The sequence below is a fragment of the Phacochoerus africanus genome, chromosome 7 (genome assembly GCF_016906955.1).
Source record: "Phacochoerus africanus isolate WHEZ1 chromosome 7, ROS_Pafr_v1, whole genome shotgun sequence".
Classification (NCBI taxonomy): domain Eukaryota; kingdom Metazoa; phylum Chordata; class Mammalia; order Artiodactyla; family Suidae; genus Phacochoerus; species Phacochoerus africanus.
The window spans coordinates 13825880-13843353 of record NC_062550.1 but is presented as its reverse complement, the minus strand read 5'-3'; the positions used below and the strand labels follow the sequence as shown (position 1 = coordinate 13843353).

The 17474-nt window shown below is 50.5% G+C and overlaps 1 protein-coding gene across 2 annotated transcripts in view; it reads right to left on the bottom strand.

Moving 5' to 3' along the window:
* LARGE1 (LARGE xylosyl- and glucuronyltransferase 1) overlaps positions 1-17474 on the bottom strand; it is a 604219-nt gene that overhangs the window by 18448 nt on the left and 568297 nt on the right. For both annotated transcript variants that reach the window (XM_047786443.1, XM_047786442.1), the window contains exon 12: positions 11251-11529. In XM_047786443.1, coding sequence (XP_047642399.1) covers positions 11251-11529 — 279 coding nt within the window. The remainder of the gene's footprint in view (positions 1-11250; positions 11530-17474) is intronic.

Genomic DNA, 17474 nt, shown 5'->3' with positions numbered 1-17474 from the left:
CCTTGTGGCAGCTCACTGGGCAGAGGCCAGAATGCAGGAAGCGTCTGCAGACGCAGAGACGTGCATGGACCTCCAGGCTTACTGAGCCTCCTACGCTGATGATTTTCTTTCTTTGCCACCCATGAGCTCGTCTAGCTACTACAGTCTGCCTTTGACTCCTGGATCTGGCCAAGGCTGGCGACAGCCCCCTCACTCTGTCAAATCCAATAGACTTCTCCACTCTCACCTTTCTTAACTTTTCTCCGCAGTTGGTGCTGAAGAGCGCTCTCTCCGCCCTTAGCTTGAGAACAGCAGCCCAGAATTCTGGGAGCAGCTTCCCACTCTCTCAGGCTTTGATCAGGGTGACTGCTGGGTGCACCAGTCCCCTAAATGCCGGGTACCACCTAGACACCCCTTGTTGTCCCTGCTCCCTGGGGAGGGGGTGGGGATCCTTGCTCTCTGGCCACAAAATCTTCTGCTCTGGTCACAGAAGTGGCTAAGCTGATTTCTTTGTGTTGGTGCGATGAATGGCTGAGGCCGATGCTGACAAATGACAAAACACTGAGAGCCCCGAGACTGAAGGCACTGGGGCTGCTGTCAGGAGACAACATGGCTTCAGCTCTCAGAGCTCAGGATGTCCAGAGTATCAAGTGTCAGAGAGCCCAACGATTAATCAAACCTGAGTTGTAAGGAATCTAAGCGATGCCCGTTTAAGTTCCCAGGGACTCACTCATAGGAGAGTTATAGCAAAAGGAAAGGAAGGAGGGAAAGAAAGGTGGGCAGAAGTGTGTGTCTGTTTCCAAAACCCTGGAGCAGCATCACGCCTCCTCTTAAGGCTTTGTGTGCCACCAATTAAAGGAGGTTGTACCTCCTGTGTCCACCTCTGCTGACCTTGGAGTATCTCCCTTGATTGCATCTCTGGGATGCTCAAGGATGAGCATCGTTTGTGGTTTCTAGCTCCAGAACTGTGCCAGGCACACACAGCAAGCACACAGTAAATATACAGGGAATGGAGGAATCTATCTGGAGTCGTCTTATGGGGGAGAATGGATGGCACTGTGACGAGGGCCCTTTGGAAATGGCAGAGCAGGGTTGCAGTTGTAGTTCTGCCACTTAAATACATAAGATCTTTGCTCAAGTTTATCTTCTGCATTTAAAAAAATGATAAGGATTGTGATAAAAAGATAACATTTGAACTAGAAAAGAAAAAACATTTTTAAAATTCGTATAGTAACACAAAAGACCTGGAATAGGCAAAGTGATCTCGAGGAGGAAAAATAGAGCTGGAAAAATCAGGCTCTCTGACTTCAGACTACACTACAAAGATACAGTCATCAAAACAGTATGGTACTGGCACAAACACAGAAATATAAATCAATGGAACAGCACAGAAGGCCCAGAAATAATCCACACACCTATGGTCAATTAATCTATGATAAAGGAAGCAAAAATATACAATGGAGAAAAGACAGCCTCTTCAATGTTGCTGGAAAAACTAGACAGCTACATTTAAAAGAATGAAATCAGAACACTCTCTAACACCATACTCAAAAATAAAAATGGATTAGAGAGCTAAACATAAGACCAGATACTATAAAACTCTTAGAGGAAAACATAGGCAGAACACTCCTTGACATAAATTGCAGAAATATCTTTCTTGATCCACCTCTAAGACAGTAATGAAAATAAAAACAAACTGATGGGACCTAATTAAACTTACAAACTTTTGCACAGCAAAGGAAACCATAAACAAAATGAAAAGACAACCTATAGAATGGAGAAAATATTTGCAAATAAAGCAACCAACAAGGGATTAATCTCTAAAATATACAAACAGGAGTTCCCACCATGGCTCAGTAATTGGCGAACCTGACTAGCACCCATGAGGATGTGGGTTCGATCCCTGGCCTCGCTCAGTGGGTTAAGGATTCGGCATTTCTGTGAGCTGTGGTGTAGGTCATAGACACGGCTCAGGATTTGCCTTGCTCAGATCCTGCTCTGGCACAGGCTGGCAGCTACAGCTCCGATTTGACCCCTAGCCTGTGAACCTCCATGTGCAATTGGTGAGGCCCTAAAAGACAAAAAAAACCAAAACAAAAAACAAAACAAAAAAAACCCAACCACCAACAACCCAATCAAATACTGAGCAGAAGACCTAAACAGACATTTCTCCAAAGAAGACAGATGATCAACAGTTACATAAAAGATGCTCAATTTCGCTATTAGAGAAATGCACGTCAGACCAAAATGAGATTATCACCCCACACCAGTCTGAATGGTCGTCATCAAAAAGTTTCTAAACAACAAACGCTGGAGACGGTGCAAAGGAAAGGGAACACTGCTACACTGTCGGTAGGAATGTAAATTGGTACAGCCACGATGGAGAACAGCATGGAAGTTCCTTAAAACACTGAAAATAAGAGTTGTCATATGATCCAGCAATCCTACTCCTGGGTGTATATCTGGAGAAAACTGTAATTCGAAAAGATACAGGCACCTCAATAGCAGCACTACTTACAACAGCCAAGCCAAGGAAGCAACCTGTCTATTGATAGGTGAACGGATGAAGACGATGTGGTGTGTATATGTGTGTGTGTACACCTACACACACCCACACACACAATCGACCACTACTCAGCCATAAAAAAGAAAAAAATGTCACTAGCAGGAAAACGGATGGACTCAAAGCCCAGAGATTATCATACGAAGGATGAAGTTACAAAGACCAGTATCATATGATATCACTTATACATGGAATCTAAAAAAAAAAAAGATACAATAAACTTATATACAAAACAAAAACAGACCCATAGACATAGAAACTTATGGTCATTAAAGCGGAAAGGAGGGGGAGGGATAGATTAGGAGTTTGGGATTAACACACACACTATATATATAAAAAACCCAACAAGGTCCTATTGGATAGCACTGGGAATTGTATTTTGTAATAACCTATATGGAGAAAGAGTCTGAAAAATAATGGACATATGCATACGTACAATGGAATCACACCTGAAACCAACATAACATTGTAAAGCAACTATACCTCAATTTAAAACATATATGTAACATCTGTCAAGCACTTTAGCACAGCGCCTGGCACATGGAGGGCACTTGCAAACATGCTTCTCCCTTCTCACCTGTACAAACAGCCTGTGCCCTGGGCTCAGAAGGAGTAGATGGGCACAGGTCGGGGTGATCCCCATTTGAAGAGGAGGCTAAGGCTTTGGGGTTTGAGATGCACCCATATTTGTCTGATTTCAGCTTATCCCTGGCACCCTGGGGGTGTGGTGCATAGGGAACCAGCCTGCAAGCTGGTAGATAGTGAGGAGCAGGGCTAATGCCCGCTGCAGATAAAACCAACTAGTGAGGGGCAAGGAGGGGCCGTGTGCACATGTATGAAGCGCTGAGAAGCCCCCCTGTGTCCAGCTGCCCACCGTCTTCGAGTCCCTAGCATCCACAGTACCAGATAAGACCGTGGCTTTTCACCGGGGCGGTGGGAAATGATGTGAACACCCCCTCTCAGGACTTAGGAACCTACCTGGGGGCAGAGGTGGGGAAGGAGCAGAGTTAAGCTGGGCTTATTATCTGCGCCAATGACTGCGGGGGCAGAGCCGGGCACAGCCCGTCCCAGGCCTTCTTCACACCCCTGCACAAGGACCAGGTAAGAAGTTTGCTCGGATTCTATCACAGTTGCCTAGGAAAGGAGTTCCCGGCAGAGGCTTCCAGGAGGTGTGTGGGGACAACAGCGAGGACTTGCAGATAAGGGAGATAAGGCTGCCTACGGGGAGGGGAACTGCAGGACAGACACATCAAGGACATGGGCAGAGATGGGCAGAGTTATCTGGGAGGCAGTGGGCAGGGGTGGGGGACCAGGTCTGCAAGATGGGGTGCTTCCTGAAATGATGGTGTTAACGCAGCCGGAGGGAGAAGCCTTCAGGAAGGGAGGGCCAGGGAGGACAGAGGAGCCAAGAATGGACTTTCAAGGCAAAGTAGTAATGAGCTGGAGTTGACTGTGCCAAGCTCCGTGCCGGGGACTCTCTGTCAGCATCTCACGTTCTCAGCAACCCTACTCATTCCTGTTAAGTACCCTGCTGCCGTTTGATGTTAGCAATCACATGGCGAAAGACCCAAGGTGCTTTCTATGCGCTGCCTGTGTTAGCCGTGGGCTGGGGTTATGGGGTGGGAGCCCCTCTGTAGTTCAGGGGGTCGTTCTGGGGCAGCCTGCCCAGGTTCATGCCCTACCTGGACCCTCCCCTGCTCCGACTCTCCTGCACGTTCCATCTTTCGGCCACAGCTTCCTTGTCTCTGAGATGAGGGACGGTATTAGGACCTGGCCTGTGGGGTCATGTACGGATGAAACGGATGATCTCATGGGGAGGGTAGGACAGTTCGCCAAGGCACAACATCCACGTGATAAACACCCCCTGGGAGGGGCATGGTGGCTGCCACGATGACAGTGGAGACGGGCCCATCGGGCAGCCGGGTCAACGAACAGGCTAAGCACAGAACACCTTTGAAGAAGCCCAGGGCAAGTGGGTTGCACACATAATGCTGTGCCCGTGGCCGTGTTATTTCACCTAAGTGTGCTCATCTGTTAGGTGACCTATGCGTGGCGAGGGGAGATGACAAATGACGTGGGAGAGCGCTGGCAATGGTGCCTGGCGTACAGGACGTGCTCAGTAAATGTGAAATATTGCAAGAGAAACAAAATGATGAACAGATGCAAGGAAATGCTACCTAGTCATGAGCCTCATCAAGCGCCAGTCGGCCTCGCACCACCTGTCCCTGGCCCCGTTCACATTTCTGTCTTCAACTCAACCTGTGTTCACAGAACAGCTACCACGTGCCCAAGAAAACGTGAGGGGGGTGAGACGCGATCCTGGCAAGAACACAATGGAACTGGAATTTGTCACTCCTATCCCCGTCAGGATACAGTCCCCACCAACATGGCACGTCTGTCCCCTAGAAAGCGAGGCAATGTTTACAAAGCAAAGCCGAGGCGTTTCAGGTTTCAAGCCCTGGACAAAGATGAGGACTCTGCAGGGTTAGGGGGGGAAGCGAGAAAGCAGCCCTTCTTATGGGTGTGGGGAGTCCCAGGTGACGAGGCTTCGGCCATTCTGGACCATGCCTCAAACCTGCCAGTGCATTTCACGCCTTTACACCCATTAACCTTCAAGCTTGAACTTTCAACTATCACCCCTGCCCACCCACACTGAGTCTGAGCTCCTGTATCTGGATTGAAAATAGCAGCAGGAGCAGCGCCCATGGCCGGAGGACCCCCTAGACTGCAAACCCCACGAGGGCAGGAGCCTGGCCTGTTCTGTGCACTGTGACAGCACAGGGGCTGGAACCAAGCCCAGCTGTGCAGATGGTGTAACGGATGTCTGGAACGTAGAACATTCCAGGCATTGTGTGAAGTGCTTTCCAAATACTACTCTGTTTAGTATCTTTCCAGAACTTTTTTTTTTTTTTTTTTGGCTTTTTAGGGTCATACCTGTGGCTATGGAGGTTCCCAGGCAAAGGGTAGAACTGGAGTTGTAGCCGCTGGCCTACACCACGGCCACAGCACCACTGGATCTGAGCTGTGTCTGCAACCCACACCACAGCTCATGGCAACGCTGGATCCTTAACCCACTGAGCGAGGCCAGGGATCCAACCTGCATCCTCATGGTTCCTCGTTGGATTTGTTTCTGCTGCACCTAGAACCTTAAGAGGGAAGAAATACTATGATCCTCATGTCATAGATGGAAAGTCTGTGGGACTGAGTATCTTTCCCAAGGTCCAGTAAATGCCCTGTAAGGAGTCCTCAGTGTTGAAGTGCAGGTCTGGGCAACCTCAGGGACAGCACTGTCACAAGGCAAAACACTGCCTGGCACACAGCAGGTGCTCACTCAGTATTTTCTGGAATGAATGAGCATGGGTATATGGTTTCTTAAGAAAAAGTGAGATGATGACACAAAGTAATAACCAGGCCATACTGAAGGCAGCAGAGTTTGCGATGGTGGGGGTCGTGGGCGGGGGCCTGGGGAAGATGCTCAATTGCGAGTGCTGAGCATGGGCCAACGTCCAGAAAATTCCATCCCAGTGAACACCCACTGGATTCCCCCGCCCCCAAGAGAAGCTCTCATAAGCCCCTTTACTAACAGAGGAAACAGAAGACTGGGGAGACGATGCAAGCAGCCCCCAGCACGCACTTGGTGAGCCTGGTAGAACCCAGATTCAGAGGTGGATCTGCGTGACTTCCACCACGGCTGCTGAATTTCACTCGACATTTCTGCCGTCAAGAGTGAAGGCTGCACACCTCCAGGCTCATGTTTCAGAAGGGGTGGGAGAGCTATTTTAGTGAAACTCTGCAGCTATGTCCATGCATATAACCAATTTCATTATTTTCCAATTGATCTGTTTGTTTTTGCTGTAATATTAGCTGGTTGCTAAGCAACTGCACAGGGAGCTCTGATGCCGAACTTTTTTGGGTAACTAAGTAGGCTTTGGGAAAACAGTGACATGAATAAGTGTCTGCGGGCCTAATCGAAGGGCTGCCCACCAGCCTGAGTTTTGAGAGGGGTCTAGCCCCCTTCCATTGATGAACAGGCTGTGGTAGAGGGGAGGCCACCCTCCCCCTGACACGAAGATTTAAGTTCTCTGGGCCCTTGGTTTGGTCATCTGGGATGACCCTTAGCTCACAGAACAGTGCTGAAGAATAGAGGTAAGATATACAAAGCAGCTGGCAGGGCTGCTGGCAGATGCTAAGGGCTCGATGAATGGCAACCATGATTATTTTCAGTGGCATCATTTTAACAGTCTGGGCAGGGTATTTTTGTGGATGATCCATGCCAAAGAAGTCAGTCTCTACCCGCCTGGTTGGGGCTCCCTGGCCCACTGTATCCTGAACCTCATCCCCAAACCGTGCTGTGTCTGGATCAGAAAATAATCTATCCCACTCACTAGAAAAAAATCTTAAGCCAAGGGAAAGTCAATAGGGTTGTCGTCACGGGAAAAGGGCAGTGCACGCATATTTGGGACTTCTGGTAGAATCATATTCTTCGACAGTTCCCAACATTCTAGTTCCTAGGGATGTGCGAGGTCAGAGGTCACATACTGGTGGACTGGAGTGGGGGCGGGAAGGTTCTAGTCATTCCAAAGACATGTTTGGCCTGGCTCAACAGGGTTTGAATTTTTTTTAAACCAGTTGTCAACACTAAAAATTAAAACATGAAAACCCAGAGTTATAGCTCCACTTGAAAAATACAAAGACCTGAGTCCTGCCCCCTACCCTCTCTCTCGAATAGTTCCACCACTGAAGTGAAGAGACGGCTGCTGCCCGAGATGGGGCCCTGGTCTCCCTAGCGAATTGTACTCAGCGAATTGTACTCCTTTGGGCCAAGGTCCTGGCCCCAGCAGGCATCTGTGTTTGGCATTCCTGAAAGAAGTCTATTACTTTTTCTCTTTTGCTTTTAAGGGCTGCACTCATGTCATATGGAGGTTCCCGGGCTAGGGGTCCAATTGGAGCTACAGCTTCCAGCCTACGCCACAGTCACAGCCACATCAGATCTGAGCCACGTCTGCAACTATACCACAGCTCACGGCAATGCCAGATCCTTAATCCACTGAGCGAGGCCAGGGAATGAACCTTCAACCTCATGGTTCCCAGTCAGATTTGTTTCTGCTGCACCACGACAGGCACTCCAGAGGTCTGTTTCTTCATTTTACAATAAAGAAACAGGTTGAAAACAAACAGAATTACTGGAAGTCACACAGTTCTCTTTATGGCGCTGAGTGGGACCTGGGACCAGGGTCCCAGCCACTGCCTCGTCCTCTCTAACGTGCAAAGTCAATGCCATCATACCTGTTCAGTCCAGGAAGGATGGGGGCAGAGTAGGCCAAGAAGGGATGAGCAGGATGTCTAGGTACAGGCGTTTGCAAAGGAAGTCTCAGGTGGCAGCACTGGAAAGAGATTCCTTGCCTTCCCTTCCAAAGTCCAGCATCTTTGCAGAAAGGTAATGATTTCAGCGGCAGAATCTTGCTCTGCTCCATCTATCTGTCTCTGCTGCTATGTCTACCCCTCCACCAGCCTCCAACCTCTCTCACCAGAATGAACGCAATAGCCTCCTAACTTACCTCCTCCGGCCTGACTGTGATTGCTGCCCACCCCGCCCTCTGCCCAGTGCAACAGCATGATTTTCCTTAAATGCACATCTAATCCCGCCTTTCTCTCGGTGAGTTTCCACTGCCCCCATCCTGCCGCATAAAGTCCAAACTCCTTAGCATGTTTTATGAGAAGTCCCTGCAGGCTCCACATGGCTTACATGTCTGACCACATCATCTCTCTCTCTATTTTTGGCCAGCCTTGTGGTATTGCGGAAGTTCCTGGGCCAGGGATCAAACCTGCACCACAGCAGGGACAATGCCAGAGCCTTTAACCAGTAAGCCATCAGGGAGCTCCAGCCACATCATCTCTTTTGCTGTCCCCATCAGGACTCTGGCCGCCCTTGCTTTCTGCAATGCATCGTTCTCTCTACCTGGGACATGGCCCCCTCTCCTGGGGGAACTCCAGCTCAGCCTTCAGGCTGCCGTTGAGATCTAACCTCTCCGAGACATCCTTTCTCTACTGCCTCCACCCCAGATTAGGTTGATAACCCTGGGACGGACACCCCCATCACAGTACCTAAAGAAGAAGCAACTGTCACCACTGCTGGTTTAAAGCTCTGGGATTCTAACGCTCACAGATTCATCTGTGTGGTTCACAGACATGGGGACCCCTAAGGTACCCGGTAAATGGGTGTCTGCTCAATGAATGGATACTGTGAATGGGGAAGAATTAAAAATCAGGGAAGTCCCCTGATCTTTTCACTCTAGATGGGAAGTCACTGCAATTCTCTGGTCTCTTTCCACTCGTGCACAAAGAGCACTGGACAACTTCAGTTATTCTCAACTCAGGGTCTCTGGACTTCTATGGGGCCTGTGAAGAAGGAAAGGAGCTTTCGGGGGCAATTTTCAATATTTCAGAATGCATAAGGAGGACCACATGCCTTCCTGTAATAAGGTGGCTAAGGCCAACTTAAAACTTCAGCGACTCTGCAGTAAGGAAAGGCGAATTCATGGGCAATACCAGTTGCCTCACATTGAGCAAGGCCGCGATCAGCAGTTATTGACGTCCTTGATCAATAGGACACAGGAAGACAACATAAAACACCATCTGTTCATGTGCAATGTTTTCAAATCTCGAGGCTCATGAGGCAAAGTAATAAAATAGTCTTTGCATGGGGGAGTGGAGACCACAGACTTTTAAGATGCGGCCAGTTCACCTTCAACTAATTGGAAGGACGTCTCAGGCGCTCCTGCAGAAGAGCCCCAGAGGGGCAGAGGATGGGCTATGGTCCAAGCCCGAGGCCCCTCTCTTGCAGGTTGAGGGCAGCCCTCACTCTACCATCTGTTCCCTTGAAAGCCCCTCACCCCCCAACAAGAGCATGAGTTACTGGGGTTTCAGAATTCACAGGAATCAGAGGCTGAAAGTGCTATCTGGCCACACGGGGGCGCCCTCACTCCACATACGAGGATCTTAAGGCCCAGCTGGAGGACCGCTCCGTTTTTGGAGGCCTCCTTCTCCCCCACGCCCAGTCAGGAATTGGGGTTCATGGTGCCCTGTACCACAGCTACTGCTCTTTGAGAAGATACCTTCTATCCTTCCTGCCTGAGGCTTATGCTGCTCTGGGGTTGCTCACCTGCTGTTCTTAACAGACAAAGGCTGGAAGGGACTCCGCCTGCTCCCAGGGGAGATGGATGCTCTGACATCCCAAGATAACCCTGGAAGGAAAGCTGATTCAGAGAGTGGACAGAGAGCACAGGCTGCCTTTCCTTACTCTAGAGAGGGAGCGCCTATCACACCCCTGCTCTAGCTTCCCTACAAAAGTGCAGTGGTATGCAGAGGCTTGATATGGAATCTCAGTTCTCGGATCAGGGATTGAACCTGGGCCACAGTGGTGAAAGTGCCAAGTTCCACTAGACCACCAGGCAACTCCCACGTAGAAGTTCTTTTAAGAATGAGTGTAAGGCAGAGACAGACAGACAGGTATACACCACCATGGAGGAAGGAAGTGGGGACAGCAAGATAGCAAGAGAGAAAGAATTCAGATCCTTCCCTGTTTGGGATGGTCAGAAAACCCCAGAGCAATCATATAAGAATGAAGCAGGGCACCCTGCAGAATCCAGGTCCAACAGAACAGACACTGGTTCAAACCCTGGAACAGGCTACGTGCACCTGAGCAGGTTACTTCGCCTCTGGGAGCCTCACTGTTCCCCACAATAAAAAGGGGGTGGGTAACCACGCCTGCCTTTTGGGCTTGATGCACATATCCAGCAGGACAATTAATATATGCAAACCACCCCTTACGGCACCTGGATCAGGCAGGCACTCCCTCGGGAGCAGAGATAACTCATGCTGACAAATGACAGTGATAAAGGATTAAAAAGAATCTAACCACTTATATCCTGTGACTTATTTTGCTCATGTGGGGACTTTGAATTCTACCATCCCTTCCCCAGATGGTTGCTTATTCCATAACAAATGCCACTCCCATACAGCCATCTACACCCTTCATCAGTCACTGGATGCCTGCCCCCTCCACGTGGAGACAGCTGCAAGGCGTCAGTCACAGAGAGCCCCAGGGCGGCGTGATGGTGAGAAGCACATGACCCTCGAGTCAGGCCGGCTGACCCCCGCCTCCACTTTAGGTGTGCAGCTCCCCATCTCCCTCCCACAGTCTCCCGTTGGGAAAATAAAAGATAATAATAGTCCCCGCGGCAGGGACCGCAAGGGGAGGGAATGAAATCCCACTCGTCAGGCACTCAGAACGGTGCCCAGCACTTGGCAAGCACTTCAATAAATGTTAGCCATCACCACCTATTTAGTTTTACAAAACAGCCAGCGATCTCTCTAGAATGGTTAGATGAAGGGTGTCCGATCCAAAATGGGAAGAGAAATGATACATTTTCTTAGAAGCTACAGCAAGACACATCCGACGGGGAGACAAGAGCGGTTTCCTAGACCCAGCCCTGCCACCGCGTTTCACGGGGCAAACGGGGGTTTTCGTCTGTCCATCAGAAACAGGCAGACGCTGGGGAGTCTCACCCCCACCCCCCGACAGTTGGGCCCTCATCTCTGGAGGGGAGGGGAGCGTGGGCAGGTCCCCTCGCCTTCTGGGTGTCGGCTGCCCCATGGGATCCTAACGGGACGATGCCGAGGGGAGCTCTGGGTCCGCGCGTCCTCACCTGAGGTACTCATAGAGCCCGTACATGGGCAGGAAGTCGATGTCGGACAAGAACATGTAGGGCGTGCCCACGTGCTTCATGGCCACGTTGCGCAGCAGGTTCACGGGGTAGAACTGGCCCTCCTTGTACACGATGTGGTAGGCCACGTTGTGGCGGCCCATGAGCACCTCGGAGCCCTGCGCGTAACGGAGGAACTGCTGGGCCTCGGCGTCGGACAGGTAGAGGGCCAGGCTGATGGGCCCCTCCCAGTGCTTGCAGATGGCTTCGAGCATCTGGAGCCTGCAAGAGAGGAGACACATGACCCATCTGCGCATGCGCACCGACCAGGTGCCCGTGCATCAGCCGAGAATCCGCGCATGGTACGCATGCGCGGCCATCATCCACATATCCGTGCATCTTCCGGCAGCCTCCAGGGCAGGGGGCTCCCACTCCATCAGCAATTAGTCAACCAGCTTCAAATCGCAACCCCTGCTCTAAACGTTCATCACTGTGTGATGGGGGCCAATCCGCAAGACTCAGTTCCTTCATCTATAAAATGGGCACAAAAACCCTCACCTTTTTGCTCCTAGTCCTTGAATGCTAACAACCAAAGGGGTAAGGTGGAGAGTCCTATCTCACTATGAGCCTTTTCTTTTCAGATTCCTCTCTTCAATCGTGGGTGGGGAAAATATATTAAATGATGTTATGATGCTTTTCCAGCTCAAAACTCCTATACCCTCCTTCACTCTCAGCGAAGGTGGCTAGGAGCCCTATTGCTCCCCTAAAGCAGTGACCAGCCATGGGAGACTTAGCCAAACCCAATCCATGAGTTACAAAGAACACTGAAACAGGCAATGAAAACAAGACTCAAAATAACCACAATTACCGACTCATTACTATGCCCCAGACAGCTCCCAGACTTCTCCCTGCAAGCCTGTGCCCCAGCTGTCACCTCCCCATTTTCCTGATGTAGGAGTCGAGGCTCTAGGTGTCCAGTCAGCTTTGGTTCTTGGACTTGGACCAAATGTGTGTGGACAGGTTTCTGGACAGGACTTGGGAGACAGAATACTACTGGGTATCTGGCAAAGGGAGGGAAAAAAATTCATATGAATGGTCCCTAGGATGACAGTGTCTTCATTTTTCAGAGCCCTGTTGCTCCAGGGTGCCAGGCAATTTTGTAAGGCTATCTGAGGGGCACTGAGCCCAAGAGAATGGAAGAAGAACAGAGCCCAGAGAAAAAACACAAGGTGTTTACAACAGAGAGGCTTCTGCAAAAACGTTTGAAGACAAATCTATAAAGATTTTTTTTCCCCCCAAAAGCATTAGAAGTGCCTGGTACATAAAATCTATGGTTAAGAAACAGCAAAAGCCTATTTCAATTTTTCATCCCTACCCAGCAAGAGGTACATAATCAGCAGTCTCCTGGTCAAAATGCCCACTTTATTCAGACAATTACCAGGAAATAGAGTCCATGCATTTCCATACTTCTAAACAAAAGAAAATGGACACACCTATCTTGTGCCAATTGGCTTTCCTGATGTATTTACAGCTTCCTCTCAGTAATTTCGTGAACTGGCATCCCCTAGATTTGCTTCCTCTTTCACGAGGGAGGATTAAGATATTCTTTGGGGTAAAACGCCCTCCATTTCTCATACTGTATAACACTTGTTAATCAAGTTGACCAGAGCCAGTTTTTCAAGAGGCACTACCTTCTCCATGGGGTTTGCTTTCACTGAGATTTGTGTTCAGCCTCTGCTTTGAGGGCCCTGGTTTCTGCTGGGCTCTGAGATCCTGAAATTTTGAATTATCCCACTTGCACCTCAGTTTCACTGTCTGCAGAATGGGCAGACTCTGCACTCTGGAGCCGTCTGCACACATTCTTTGAGATTTGGGGAGTAAAGGGCAAGAATAACTTCTAGTATGTGGCTGTCAGAGCTGCTGGAGGGAGTGGGGTGGAGAAGGTACGCCTGACTGCAGCCGAGTCTCCCCCAGACCTGGTTTTGGACTGTTCCTGAGTTTTTCAAGCAAAGAGCAGGCCCCTTGCCTGGGTCCCGCCCGTCTTCCCACCTCTGCAAAGAGTTTAGAGTGGGAACAGACACACAAAACACTCAGGGTTCTCAGGAGAAAGGTGCTGCTGATGTGACAGACGTCACAGCCACGTGGACTTTACAGGAATGGTGCCCAGATGGTCTGTGGAAACTCAGCGGAAACGAAGGATGGAGCACACACTGTCCTCCCTGCCACCTGCCCCAACCTCTCTCTCTTTTCCTTTAAAACAAGCTGCTTTCCACCAGGATCTGAACAACACTGACAAACAGCTCATCGTAATGATAATATATGAAACGAGATCGTGATATGGTAAATCTCCACCGTTACCTGTTGCTTACAGGGTACTGGCCACATCTTGGCTGTTACCTAACATTCCCGGTAATGCTATAAACATTGTCGAGACTCTCACCACTGTTTTAGGAAGCTCCAAGAATGACTTCTTTCAAGTCATGTAGCTATGAAGTAGATGAGCAGGATTTATACCCGGGTCTGTCGGACGCCAGTGCCCGGGATCCAGACCACTACTCAACATGAACTGGTTTTGAGCCAAGAAAGATGTCCCCACCTTCTCATCACCTGTTTCCCCAAACCAGCATGTGGTCTCACCTTGGTGGCAGCTTCGCTCTATTCCTTCCTCCTCCTCCTCCTCCTCACTCGATTGGCCACTGGAGATGGGCACTTGCCATCTGCCTCTGCCCGGATTAAATCAGGAGCCACCATGGCGGCTGACCCTCAACATGCCCTGAAAGGAGCTCAGGGTGGAGACCAGGAGTGAGGCACTCTGTGCTTTGGGAAAACTGTCAGAGCAGCTCTTCAGATAGCTAGATATTTTCAGGAGACTTCTTGAGCCCAATTCTTGCATCTCCTTATACCTAGAAAAGCACTAAAATTCTTCATGGTGAGATCTGACCCTCAGGATGAGCAATAACCTTGACTAGACTAGCAGCAATAACCTTGACTAGACTAGCTGGGAAGAGGAAGAGGCCAAGGCTCAGGAAGGGCCAGAGCGATGTCTGGGGCAGGGCCTGCCTCAGGGAGTCCCGAGACAGGAAGCCCCACACAGTCCGTGCAGGTGTAAGGCAGCAGCAAGGGTGATGGCTGAGTCTTAAACCTACAAGATTGGGGTCGGAAGGAATTCTAGAACATCAGCAGCTCAGGCAGGTGGCTGCTGAGTCTCTGCTGGAGGGGGACCCACTGCCTACAAGGCAGATAGATGACTCCAGGGTGGTGCACTGAGCCAGGCAGGCCACAGGGTACAGAGGGCAGCTGTGGGTTTGGACTCTGGGCTGTGTCAGCAGCCCTGGGCTAGTGATGATAGTTCTTCAAGGTTCTTACCCACATATGCGTGTGAAGGATAATAGTAACTTTGTTGATGACAAAATGGCTACAAATCATCCCCCTCCCCACCCTGCATATACCCTTTAGTAATACCCTCCCCCCATACTGATTCTGGGCTGGCCGTGGTGAGACAGGATGGGACCTGGGACCCTCTGCTGCGGGGGATGCAGTGCTTGTATCTGGACAAACATCTCCTCAAGCCACAAAATATAAAGAAGCTATAAGGAACTAAAAACAGTGGCGTGCACACGCAGCAGGGGGCAAATTATGGACAGCAAGATACAAAAAGACAAAAACACCAAATGCCACACTTCTAAAGAGCCAAGAGCAAAAGCAGGGTACTATGCGCATGCCCCCTGCACACCCCACCAAAGGGGCATGCAAACTGCCTAAACCACTCCTCTGACCCAAACTGTGGACATGCCCCTACCCTGATTCCATGTAAGAAACCAACTCACCACCCCCACCTCGGGGAGCCAGCAAGAGAGCACGAGCAACTGTTGCTAGTTTTCGCGCACCCCTGGTGCAGCAGGGGTCCCAGTAAAGCCTTGCCTAAATTTCTTGCCTGGACTCTTACCAATTTCTATTGATTACAGAGGCCAAGAACCCTGCACAAGAACAATAGGACTAGCTTAGGTCCACGAGACATTAGCAAACATGACCCAAGCAGAGGTGCTGCACAGTGCCTGCCTGGTGGAGCTTGCCCCAAGCTGCTCTTGGAACCTTGTGACCACCATGCAAACAGCCTGCTTACTCACGACTGCCAAGTGTCTGTCTCAGAGCTGGGTGTGCAGCGTGTGCTTAGTCCATGACAGCCGCAATTTCCTCCTCAGGCTCTATTCCTGCCTTTCCAGCACGCACTCACCCAAGTATCTACTGAGCATCTGCAATGTGGAGATAATTGTGCTGGGCCCCAGGATGAACGAGAAAGACAAGGCTCCTGCACTAGTGGAGAGGAGGCAATAAACAAACCACGATACGTTCAGAGAGCGAACTGAGGGCTGGAGGAGCAACAGAACGGGAAATGAGTGCCGGCGAGGGCAGGGCTGCTGGAGAGGTAAGCGTGACACCTGGACAATCAGAAGGATGTGCCTGGAGAAGGAAGAGGGATCAGCCCTCGGTAGGAAGAAACCAGCGTGGGCAGCACATGAGTAAGCAAGGGGCAGGAGAGCGGGTGCTGGGGGATGGGCAGGTGCCAGGGCATGGGGGCTCCAGGCCATGGTGGGCAGCTCTAATACTATTCTAAAGGCCCTGAGAAAGCATCACACAGTTTAATGATGTGACTTAATACATACATACATACATACATATATACATACATACACACATATATATATATATATATTTTTTTTTTTTTTCCCCAGGGCCACAGATATGGCATATGGAAGTTCCCAGGCTAGGGGTCAAATTGGAGCTGCAGCTTCTGGTATGTGCCACAGCCACAGCCATGTGGGATCCAAGCCGCGTCTGCGACCTACACCACAGCTTGCGGCAACCCAGATCCTTAACCCACTGAACGGGGCCAGGGATCGAACCTGCGTCCTCGTGGGTACTAGTTGGGTGTGTTTCCACTAAGCCATATGGGAAACCCAGACTTTTCATGTGTATTTTTAAAGACTGCCCTGGCTGTCACGTGGGGAGAGGAATACCTTTCACTCTCTAGAATGGTGCTTTTCTAACCTCAGCAGGCTCAGAGTCACCACACAGGTTCCTGGGCCCCACTGTACAGAGTCCTGTTGGGCGGGTCTGGAGAGGGGCCCGTGAACCTGAATTCTAACTAGCTCCTGGGAGATACTGTGCTGCCAGCCAGAGCAGCATGGCTGTGCAGGATGAGACCCTGTGGGCTCAGTGCACATTCTCTTTCCTCCACTTGCAGAAAACAGAGAGGGCCCATCAGCCACGTGACTCCCTGGAACTGTGGCTGGTACCTGGACAACTTGGTCCAAGGAGCAGCCAGGGTGCTGTGATCAGGATCCACCCTGGTTGGCCTGCTCTGCCCTCTCCGCATTCCCGTCCACTGCTGTGATGGGAGGGAAGCCTCCCCAGCGAGTGGCTGGGCGAGGAGCAGCCCTGCCGGTTCCTCGGCCGTGGCTGGCAACATTCATTCTTTCTGAACAGAATTCTAGAGGGAGCCAGGCACTGGAGCTGGCACGCCGGCTCCCCTAATTCACCGTGGCACTCACGTAGGGCCTACTTCTGACTCAAAGGTTTACAAACACACCCGAAATGTTTCTTCAATTAAAAATCAATCCAACAGGCACCCATCAGCCTGCCGCATCATAATTGGATGCGTAGGATGGAGTGGAAGGAGGGATTTCTGCCGTCCTCATCAGCTCGTGGTACTGCTTTCTAGTTTCTGATTATGTCCCGCTGAGTGCCTCTTGCTAGGGTGTGGAATTCCCTGGGTTCGCGGCAGTGTTGTCCGGATGGCAGTACTTGTCACAACGTGTTAGGGGGGATCATGCACCTGCCATGCTGGGGGAGGGGGAGGCATGTGCTTTGAAGGGAAGGTGTCTACAGTTAGTGTTTGCAGCAAACGAGAGAAGGGTGGGTGGACCGGCCTGCCTGCCTTCCTTCTCCTTTCCCATCCTTTCTTCCTTCCTTTGGTCTTTTGAGGGCCATACCTGCATCATATGGAAGTTCCTAGGCTAGGGGTCGAATTGGAGCTGCAGCTGCCAGAAAAGAGAGAGAGGGACCATCAGCTACCTGACTCCACAGCTCACGGCAACACCAGATCCTTAACCCACTGAACGAGGCCAGGGATCGAACGCACATCCTCATGGATACGACGGGAACTCCCGTGGGGGTTTTCTTGTAATTGGGCTGTGAGGGGAGGTGCTGCTGGGTCTCCTGCAGCC